General features: G+C 39.1%; 1 protein-coding gene across 1 annotated transcript in view; it reads left to right on the forward strand.

Moving 5' to 3' along the window:
- Window positions 1-1,546, forward strand: part of LOC107655449 (B-cell lymphoma/leukemia 11A-like) — a 65,283-nt gene extending 63,737 nt beyond the window's left edge. Inside the window, exon 4 of the mRNA XM_016442940.1 lies at window positions 13-1,546. Within this exon, the coding sequence (XP_016298426.1) occupies window positions 13-1,140 (1,128 nt within the window). The 3' untranslated portion in view covers window positions 1,141-1,546. The remainder of the gene's footprint in view (window positions 1-12) is intronic.
- Window positions 1,547-10,886: the final 9,340 nt, after the last annotated feature.

Genomic DNA, 10,886 nt, shown 5'->3' on the forward strand with positions numbered 1-10,886 from the left:
GCCAGTAATGCCCTCAAGTCCGTGGTAGCCAAATTCAAAAGTGAAAACAACCGTCTGATTCCAGAGAATGTAGAGGAAGAAGAGAAAGAGGAACAGGAGGAGGAGGAGGAAGAAGAGGAGGAAGAGGAAGAGGAGGAAGGAGAGGAGGAGGAGCTGGAGAGAGAGGGAGGTAGAAACAACTACCACTTCAGCCTCAACCTCGAGGCTGCACGGCACCACGAGAACAACGGCAGACGTCTGGGTGGGGGTGAGGACGGGATCCCACGTTCACTGCCTGAGGTTATGCAGGGCATGGGCTTGGCAGCCAGCATGCAGCACTACAGTGAGGCATTTCATCAACACAAGCGAGGAGCCCTAAACTCTGACAATGATGCACATAGGGACATGTGTGATGAGGACTCGGCTCTGGAATCAGACAGAGTGGATGAGGGCTGTGGCTCAGCTATCAATGGTCGAGGCTCATCCCCCAGTGAGTCTGCCTCTGTTGGTTTGTCCAAGAAGCTCCTACTGGGCAGTCCCAGCTCACGTAGTCCTTTCTCCAAACGAATCAAGCTGGAGAAGGACTTTGACCTCTCCACCTCTACAATCCCCAACACTGAGAATGTCTATTCCCAGTGGTTGGCTGGCTATGCTGCCTCTCGGCAGCTGAAGGACCCCTTTCTGAATTTCGGGGACTCCAGACAATCGCCTTTCGCCTCGTCTTCAGAGCACTCCTCAGAGAATGGAAGCCTGCGCTTCTCTACGCCACCAGGGGACCTGGATGGCATCTCGGGCCGCAGCGGAACTGGTAGTGGCGGCAGCACGCCACACCTTGGGGGTCCTGGTCGGCCCAGCTCAAAAGATGGCCGACGCAGTGACACCTGCGAGTACTGTGGCAAAATATTCAAAAACTGCAGCAATCTGACAGTGCACCGGCGCAGCCACACGGGTGAGAGGCCTTATAAGTGTGCGCTCTGCAATTATGCCTGCGCTCAGAGCAGCAAGCTAACACGGCACATGAAAACGCACGGGCAAGTGGGCAAGGACGTTTACAAATGTGAAATCTGTCATATGCCTTTTAGTGTGTACAGCACCCTTGAGAAACACATGAAAAAATGGCACAGTGACCTTGCATTGGACAACGAAATTAAAACTGAGTAGCGGTGGAGTGTGGTAGATCACTTGCCTGTTAACAGCGAATAACACCCCACTCCCACCCTCATCCTTGTAGATTTCCCTGTTTCGCTAGTCCAGTGGCGGCTAAGACAACGTGCTTGGCACCACCAGCACACCCTTTTCATTTACCGTTGAATGCATGATCTGTATCGGGGCAATACTATTGCATTGACGCAAACTTGGAGCCTTTCTCGTGTGCAATAATTTACATGTTGTGTACTTTTTCTTTTTTCTTTACCATTTTGGAAAATTTGACAGCATGCATGATATATTTTGGCTAATTTTTAAAAATAAATTGTCCCTGGTTGGTTAGTTGTTTAGTAAATGTGTTGCTGTTTTATCGTTCATTATTTTATAAATGTTTTTTCTTTATTTTTCTTTTTTAAGATCAAAGAAAAAACAACCATGCTGCATACATTCTGTAATACATATCATGTACAGTTTTGTGTTGTAACATGGAGGACTACAGGCTATCGCTTAACCCTCTTTGGACGGGCTGGATATATCGCACTTAAACTAATCTTTCAAAAAGATGTTCTGTCCATATAGGGTTAAAATACTAATTGGCCCCTATTACAGAATAAAAGTAATGACAGCTTTTGAATTCCTTAAAAAGGAAACAGCATTGAGATTGCATTGGTTAATCTCATCTGCTGTTATTCTGGAGTCTCAGCTAGATACTACATAAGGAATGATTGGATCCTCAGAAGGTTCTTGCATCAAGTACCTGACTGCTATAGTCAACATTGACTTTAGAGAGAAATAGTAATAATCAAAAAGCTAAGGAAATGTCTAGTTAATCATCATTAGGTACCTATGTAAAACGTATCCTTCCATTGTGGTTTATGTCCTGGGCATGGCACATGCAGTATATGGTGTGGGATTTAGCCTTGTTTACTTTGTCTATCTGAAGGTACTGTACTTGGCGGTACTAGTTTTCAGTCCACAAGCATTTGACTTTTCTGTGTTTGTTCAAGTCTTCTCTTCAGTAGCACAACATTTTGATGTTTCTTTGATGACCATTGTTAGTGTGAACATCCATGGCGAAGGAACACCTGAGGGCATTTGGAGCAAACTAATGTAATGTACACTTGAGAATTGGTTATTAAGAAAGCATTGAAATATTTGCAGCTGTCAGTGATGATTAACCATGAATTGCCTACAGGTCTGAGTCAAAATCTTATTTCTTTATTATTGCCTATGTCTGAGCTCCCTAAAAGACGTAATGAACCTGGAAGACCAACTGAGCGAGAGAGAGACAGAGAGAGGGAAAACCATACACGTCACTTTTGTTCCTTTGTTTTATATGAGTTTCACAAATAGTGTGGTATAAGTTGACATTCAAAGGAGACTCTTTTTCATTGTTGCATTATGACATTGATGACTTTAGACAACGTTTTTTTTGGTGTTTAGACGGCACTTGCCACTCTGCCCTTCTTTTTATATTAGACATGCTAATTGGAGGTATAGTAGTTGAACATAAATTAAAATTGCTTGCTTGTTGGACAACGAAGTGCACTGTTAAAGTTTCCCAGTTTACAGGCATTCACGAGAGGGAAAACTTCCTAATGAATCAAACATGGTGTCATTATTTAATGTAAAAAAAGCCAACTCCTCCTCTCACCTCATGAAGATAAAGCCCAACTCTGATATAATATTATTGTGTCAAAGCACACAGTGCTTGACAAAGTACGGACAATTGAAACTTGCTGCTTTCACTGCAAGAACTTTTTTTGTACAAATCTTTTTTTAAGTATGAAAATAAAATGACTTTTTTAAAAAGTAACATTTCATTACCTTTGGGGAAACTGTATTTAAGTTTGTTGTATCTCTTTTCCTCTTTGTCTTGGTGGTGTTCAAGACTTAATCACAATATATATATAAAATGGGAAAAATCTGTGATTTTTTTCTGCTTTTTCTTTCTTCTTTTTTCATCTTGGCTCTTCACAGCTCTTCAGGTCAAACTTGCATTGGGGAAAGGTTTAAGATTATATATAAAATATATAATAGAGAAACTTAAATATAGGAAAATGCACATCATGTCAGTTCCTATGCTAAAACACATTTATGGTCTACTTTCTTCTGTATTTCTAGAATGGTATTTGAATTAAATGTTCACCTAGTGTAGGTACTACAGTATTTATATTGAGGCTTGTATTTTTAACTGTTGCTTGTTCTCTCAAAAGGTATTATTGTACCTTTTTTGGTAGTGAAAAAAACAACAACAAGCTGCCACGGTATATTTTTTTAATTTGGCAGGATAATATAGTGCAAATTATTTGTATGTTTAAAAAAAGAAAATGAAAAAAAAAAAAAAAATCGAATTAAAAAATTAAAGTATGTGGCATTGTACAAAGGAGGCCATTCAATGGTTTCCCCCGAGGAGTCTTTTGAGAATGTCCACACTAGCTAAAACAGGTGGTTGTACATATCTTTTTTCTGTTCTTCTTTTTAAAAAGCTCCTCTGCTGCCATTCTGTATGCAGTACAGCAAGCTAATGTTGGGTTGTTCTGTAGTGTGCTTCTGTCTTTTCACCTGTCTCACCTGAATACATTCCAAGCATCTTGAAAAAAAGCGTCATATGCAGTAAATTACCAGTAAATAAACAAACAAACAAAAAAATCATTCAAATAAAGAATTCAAATAATCAATGTTTTGCAGGTGTTTTTTTGTTTTTTCATTGCCAAATATTAAATGGTGCTTTATATTTAGATTGGGACGACTTTCATATGCAAAGCATATTTAAAAATGAAATGGAACTAAAGGAGCAGCCCACTTAAGTTCATACTCTTTTGTAAAAGGCAATGCGGAATATTTTGTTATCAGCCTTTTCTATTCCTGTTATGAGAGCTGTTTGTTGTAACTTGAACTTGAACTTTATCTTTTTCAATGGGAGTCACTATTTATTATTGCTTAAATACTCCGTTCAAAACGGAGACATAGAATGGATCCTTTTTTGTTCGTTTGTTTTCATTTTTTTTTTTTTTTAATTAAAGAATGACGAAAGGTCATTGACAGACTTGCTTTTTTGTTGTTTTTGTTTCTGGTCTATGTTGAGTTTTATTGGAGAAACCACTGTCTCTGTTTTCTGGCAGTTGTCTACATTATCCTGTTCACCAACCAATTTTGTCCCTTTATTGAAAACAATTAATAATAATAAAAAAAAAAGAAAGTATATCTGTGTCTGGTGGCAAAGATTTCTCTCTGCATTTTTGTCTTTTACTTATTTATTTTTTGTCGAGGACACTTGACACACACATTTAAACAGCTCAGAGTATCGTACTAAAGCCATGATGGTGTTTAACTCTCATTTGCTTGAACTCCGCTGGGTGTATGCGTGTCAAATAATTAGGACGGTCGTCCTGAGCAGCTCTGGAGTCGTGGCACCTTTCCCCTCCCCCTGTTCCTTTGCCCGCTACTGTGTGTTCGTGTGGTTCAGCAATGGTGTGTTTAGCCCATGGGTGTAGGAGGGCCTTCAGGCTGCTCTACAAATCTCTGTGGTCATGTGACCAAGTGACTTGAAAAGTGTTACCTTACCTGCTCTATAGGTCAGAAAAACAGCTTAGCAGCTTTACCACAAATGCAGATGGAACATCACTCCTGAAGCTGCCTTTATTTTGTATATCTCTTTTATATGTGACAAAAACGTTGCCTACATTCACCAGTTCAGCATTAGCAAAATGAACAGAAATTTTTGTAGCAGAATAAAACCTTGACCACAAACTGAGTGTTGTTTATAATGATGCACACTCAAATTTTCTTCTTTGTCTGTTTCTTTAAGATTCCTCTTCAAACACAAGAAAGAAATAGCCACGTGTTTAGAGAGGTCTATTGTGTTTTGGCAGGTGGGAAAGACGCAAAACTTCAACCCCTCCCTACCCAATCATTCCCATTTTATTCATCTGGCTCTTGAAGACAACATGTCACTCTACTCAAACAATGCTACACTACAGGCAAATAAAACAAATCACTGACATTTCTCTCCATGCCTGAAAAACGAGTGCTTACATAAACCCATGCACTGAAATTCCCTCCATTTTTTTCAGACTTTAATACTGTATTTATGATAATTCTGTCATCATTTAGTCTTTCAAATCCTGTATGACTTTCTTTCTTATGTGGAACAGAAAAGGAGATGTTAGTCAGAATGCCCAAGCTGCTCTTTTCCATACAATAGAAGTGAATGGTGACCATGGCTGTATTTTCAAGGTAAGATTTTCATTGAATAAAACAAATTTCAATCAGGTTTTTTTATTATTATTTTTTTTTTTTACACAAGTACATAATTTCTGAACATTTTTAATTTAGTGTAAAAATTGTATGGACTACTTTCATGATGCCCCTTTTTTCTTTTTTGAAGTGCTCCTTGCACTTTTCATTGTATGGAAGCAAGCAGCTTGGACATTCAACTAAACCGTTCCTTTTGTGTTTCATGAAAGAAAGTAAGTCAAAGAGGTTTGTAACAACATGAGGGTGAGTACATTTTCAAGAAATTTCATTTTTGGATGAACTATTCCTGTCATGGCCTGTCAAAAATCAAACTAGCAACTAATACATCAATATATAAACAGATAACAAAACACAACAAGATTGGCATCTTCCAGGAAAAATATTGTGTTCTCACTGTTATAAAAATCTAATCCCCAAATATTCTTCTTTTCCCCTTTCCCCAGTGTTTTGTAGTTCAGTATTCTCCAGCGACTTGTGAGTCTGCATGGTTTGTTTTAGTTTTGTGTCTGTGTGGAGTTGGCCGTGCAAATTGGTCTCCTGATCAAAAGTTCTTTGTGTTTATGGCCCACTGGCAGACATTCTGCTCTGGACTGTTCAGCATGGGGTTGCCAAGCGGACTGTACCGCTGTCTAAACAGAGGTTGACTCAGTTGTTTAAACGTTACATGTTGTCAACTTTATAGTTGGTTTGAGAGTTTGCGGTACTGCTAGACACGAATGCCCTTCTTGTGTGTTGAACTAGCTTACTCCAGCTTGGCTTTGCTCTATTAATTATATGGTGTGAGGTGAGTGGGCACAAAGTGCACCTTAATGGACAATGACCACCTCGCACCCACTCTCAAAGTATGTCGCAGTTAACCAAGCTTAGATTTACAGCACATCATCTGAACGTAAACTATACTCTCACTCTCTTACAGAACAGCCTCACATGGCAATTTACACACAGATACAACCTCCACACCAATTTGATCTCAAGGAGACACGAAAGATTAGAGATGATTCTTTACCCTTGGTCAAATGGGTTTGGTTAAGATGTTATGAGGACTAGATTAGCACTCAGACGTCACACCAAGCTTAACTTTTGACCCTGACAGGCCTGCCCAAAGGTTTGTGGGGTCAATTGGTCAAGTGTCATTTTATCCTCATTCCTCACTCTCTCTCTCTCTCACTCTGTGTCTCACTTTCTTTAACGGCAGGCTGTCAGGCTCCTGGAGTCATTAGAAATGGACACCTGCTTGCTGAATGGGGGTCGAGCAATGCCACAAGAACTTGTATGCTGACTCCAATCTCATTAAAGGTGGAATCAGTCTCTTCATTGTTGTTTTCCCCCTCAAGCACAGGGCAACAGATAGATAGTTAGGAGCAACCATGTGTATTATATGATTAGATTTGTGAGGGATAATTAATCACAAATGGTGCAGGAGAGAAACACACACACACACACACACACACACACACACACACACACACACACACACACACACACACACACACACAAACAAACAGCAGCATTATTTGAATATGTTAGTGCTTTAATAAGCTAACTGATTGATCCCAGGTGAACACTTTGTTGAGGAGATTGCAATGCCCTTTAGGTTTGAATAAACAGAGCCCACAGCCCACACTGAGCCCTGTTTGGAGATAACAGCCTGTTTGAATGAGGCGTGTTGAATTCTGAGAAGCCGTGCCACTCGAACGGTCCGTGAGTATGTCACATATGTACTCTCTCTCTCTTTCTCGCCAGTAGTGTGAGGCACTGGAGAGACGTGTCATTTTTAGAACACACTGTATATACAGTCGAATACCTTCCGTGAGAATTAATGAACATTATAGGTTCACATATTTAAAAGATGAATGAGAAATGACTTTTATTAAATTGTCACTTAGCCCAATAAAACCTGAGTCGCATACTATTTTCAAAGAGGCCAACAGGTTAGCCATCTGCTTGAACAAAACGAGTGCAGACTTTTTCCACATTTTCTGTGCAGATTTTTTTTGGGAAAAATCAATGGATTTATGCGAAATGAAATTAAATATAGTAAAATGTGTTAATCTACTGAGAGTACTATACTTTTATAGGTAGAGGAGCAAAAATCAGTGCTTTTTTAAAAACTTTTAAAACAAAAAGTTTTAATGACTTTTAATATATGTAGATATACATTTACTTGAGAAGCAAAACTGCATAAGATATTAAAACTGAATGAATGAATAAATAAATAAATGTTAACATTTTTATTGAACAACAAGACAAAATACTGATTAAAATCATAATTATTAATATTATTATCATTATGAAAATTCATTTATTTCACCATTGGTAACTTGCTTCCCACATATATTTATTTTATTATACAAAATAATAATGTATTAAACAAACAAATGCTTTACATCTAGTGGCAGTAAAACTTTTTGAATAATAGGTGTTTCCAGTTTTCTGGAAATTCATGGACACAGATTTCTTGTGGTCCTGGCCAAAGCAATAAAAGAACACGTTATGGTCACAAACTCACACACACCTTAAGCTTTGAACCTCAGACATAAGATGCTGCAGTTTAGTGTTTGGTGATTTATCCAAGAAACCTGCCCTTGCATGGTCAACAGAGTGAGTGTGTCATTACCATAAATCTATCAGTGTCTTCCTGTGTGTGTGTGTGTGTATGCCTTTCTCTCTTGTCCTCTTTTAGCACCCATGGGTCATGTTGGACTAATGGCTGGCCTTGTTCTCACCCTGGCTGTTTGCTGAGCTGGGAAGGCTAAAGTCTATAGATAGACTAGAGACTTGGAATGCAAGGTGTGGACAACCAAGATAAAGTTAAGACTGTGTGTACTGAAGGGAAGGGTGTGTGTGTGTGTGTGTGGATGGTCTGGAGTGTAAAGGTCAGAGAGTCAAGTTCACTCCCTAAGGAAAAAACATTTCTGGTTTATAAGTGTGTGCACTCTAGTTGCATCTAGATTAACTGGCCATTAATCTGTTTTCCAGTATCCGAGTGCTTGTCTGTGGTGACAGTCTGTAGTTTCTCTCACATCCACATCCACATATACAACTTTGACACTCTTCTCCTCTCCTCAGGGCATCTGGTGCAGGCCTTAATCCCAACATAGCCTGATGGTTGAGAGCAAGGCAGTGTGTCCAGGCAGACTGGAGCTAATCTGCTGGAGAAAAAAAAAGCCTGTCCGTGCTTGCTGTTAACACGTCTCGTTCCTGCTCAACTCTGGGAACTGTGCAGGGTGACCTGGGTTAATTGCAGCTGCAGAGATGAACAGCCTGGGTCACCTTCGCTACGAAAGAGACGGGAAAAAAATGAGGTAATCATAGAGGACGGCTGAAGTTGAACCGCAGAGATTTTTTCAGGACAGTTTCTAATGGCTGGTAGAGGGCTTTAGAGGGGAGGAGAGGACGGGACAGGTGTGAAAAGGAGGCATTGCTTACAACTGGTATTAACTGAGCTCAGGCGATTAAAAGTGGTCAGCACTAAATAAAGGTGTAAACGGAGTCCAAAACCATGTTCACATTTTTCACACTTCACAATTTCAGGGGAAAACTGCAGCCATTTTTTTTTGTTTTATTTTTTTCATGTTTGTCTGTATACATGCATTACTTTCTCCTTCTTTACCCAGTCAAGTGTTTCACCAATAGTCATTGATATCATTTTTTTGTAAACAAAGCCTAATGTAAATGTAGCTATACAGAGGGAGCGGAAATCTAAAATGTGTATAAATGCTAATAATCTATTATGCTAAAAAAAGATTTAACTACTGTACATGTGAGTGTTAAAGTTGGCATAAAATGGAGGATGTGATTGTCTTTTTCCCTTTTGTGATGTATATCCAAATGAAACAACTTTGATTTTGAAAAAAAAAGCTTTTGTCCATCGGTTTTGATTTGATTGCAGTTGTTCGCTAATAGAGTGCTGCAGTGATGTCACATTTTTCTAGGCCAACCCAGAAATTAGCATCACCCTGATTCCTAGTTGGAGAATTGAAGAAAATAAGCTCTATGACCAACAAAAATGTATGGTTCTTACTTGTTTTGTTCATAAAGCTGTAAAAGCAGGCTAGTAAGTATGAATTTACCTGTTCAGTGTGATGATGTTTAATATCCCCAACAGCCCTGATAGCACACATACATCACGGAGACGTCTATCTGACGTCTGCATTTACATTTTTTAGAGTGTTTGCTCATCAGCAATACGTCTATAGGACGTTTCCTATCAGATGTCAAATAAACGTTTTGAAAATGTCTTTAAGATGTTTATGATTTAGAATGTATGTAAAACTGACATCTTAAAGACGTTTATCAGATGTTTGTACACAGCAGATGCTTTCCAGATGAAGCGATCTTTAACAGACATCTAGCAGACGTACATGTGCTATCTGGGAACCACTATCCCAAGAAAATTAAAAGCTTTAAAAACACAAAGGGGTATTACTGATGTTTTATGTTGTTGAATAAAACATGAAAATATCTTGAGCTTGATATTTTCACAGACCTTATTTCAGGCATTTAACCAACAATCTGTTCAGGAAACCTGTTGACTTTAGAAGCATGGAACTGGAAGTGCTAAAATCTCAGCACAATAAACACTGCAATATTCCATAAAAAATAAGAATTGTCAATTTTGATTTCATGGTGACTTTAAAAGAAAAATGTCTGATCAGTAAATTTAGAAAAGCACATAAAATACCATCTTGTTTGATTATTTGTGGTCTAATAATATGGGTCAGAGAAGAACAGTGTGGCCAGATTTGAGACTGTGTTTTGTCTAGTGGTCCTACTGTTTTGTGTTAAAGTGACCCTAGCACACTCTGTCTACGGCTTAAGACTGTTTTGACACTCGCTCACGTTTGTATCCCCAGAGTCACACACATGCACACAGAGAAATGCGTCAGGAACACAGTGAACATTTTTCATGTGTTGTAAGCAATTTCAAAAGGCCATTCCATCTTCATTTTACAACTGCATGGTCTCCCTGCATTTTCTCCATGCTGTTTCCTTCTGTCTAAGCACAGCTCTTGCTCTTTCTCCCAGTCTTAAAACGGTAGAGGTGAAAGGTCAGCATGGCAAGGCTACAGATTAAAGGGATAGTTCACCCAAAAATGAAAATTTGATGTTTATCTGCTTACCCCCAGGGCATCCAAGATGTAGGTGACTTTGTTTCTTCAGTAGAACACATTTGATGATTTTTAAGTCCAACCGTTGCAGTCTATCAGTCGTATAATGCATGGCAATGGTAACAAAATCTATGAGAGTAAAAAAAAACATGCACAGACAAATCCAAATTAAACCCTGCAGCTCGTGACGACACATTGATGTCCTAAGACACGAAACGATCGGTTTGTGCCAGAAACCGAACAGTATTTATATCATTTTTTACCTCTAATACACCACTATGTCCAACTGTCTTTGGGCGCACGCATGGCTTCCGGTGCGTGAGTTGTGTACGCGCTCTGGCGTAGTTTACGCAAGCGCCGGAAGTGATCTCTCGCGCGTATACGTCACTC

Source organism: Sinocyclocheilus anshuiensis, unplaced genomic scaffold, assembly GCF_001515605.1.
Source record: "Sinocyclocheilus anshuiensis isolate Anshui unplaced genomic scaffold, SAMN03320099.WGS_v1.1 scaffold763, whole genome shotgun sequence".
In the NCBI taxonomy this organism is placed as follows: Eukaryota; Metazoa; Chordata; class Actinopteri; order Cypriniformes; family Cyprinidae; genus Sinocyclocheilus; species Sinocyclocheilus anshuiensis.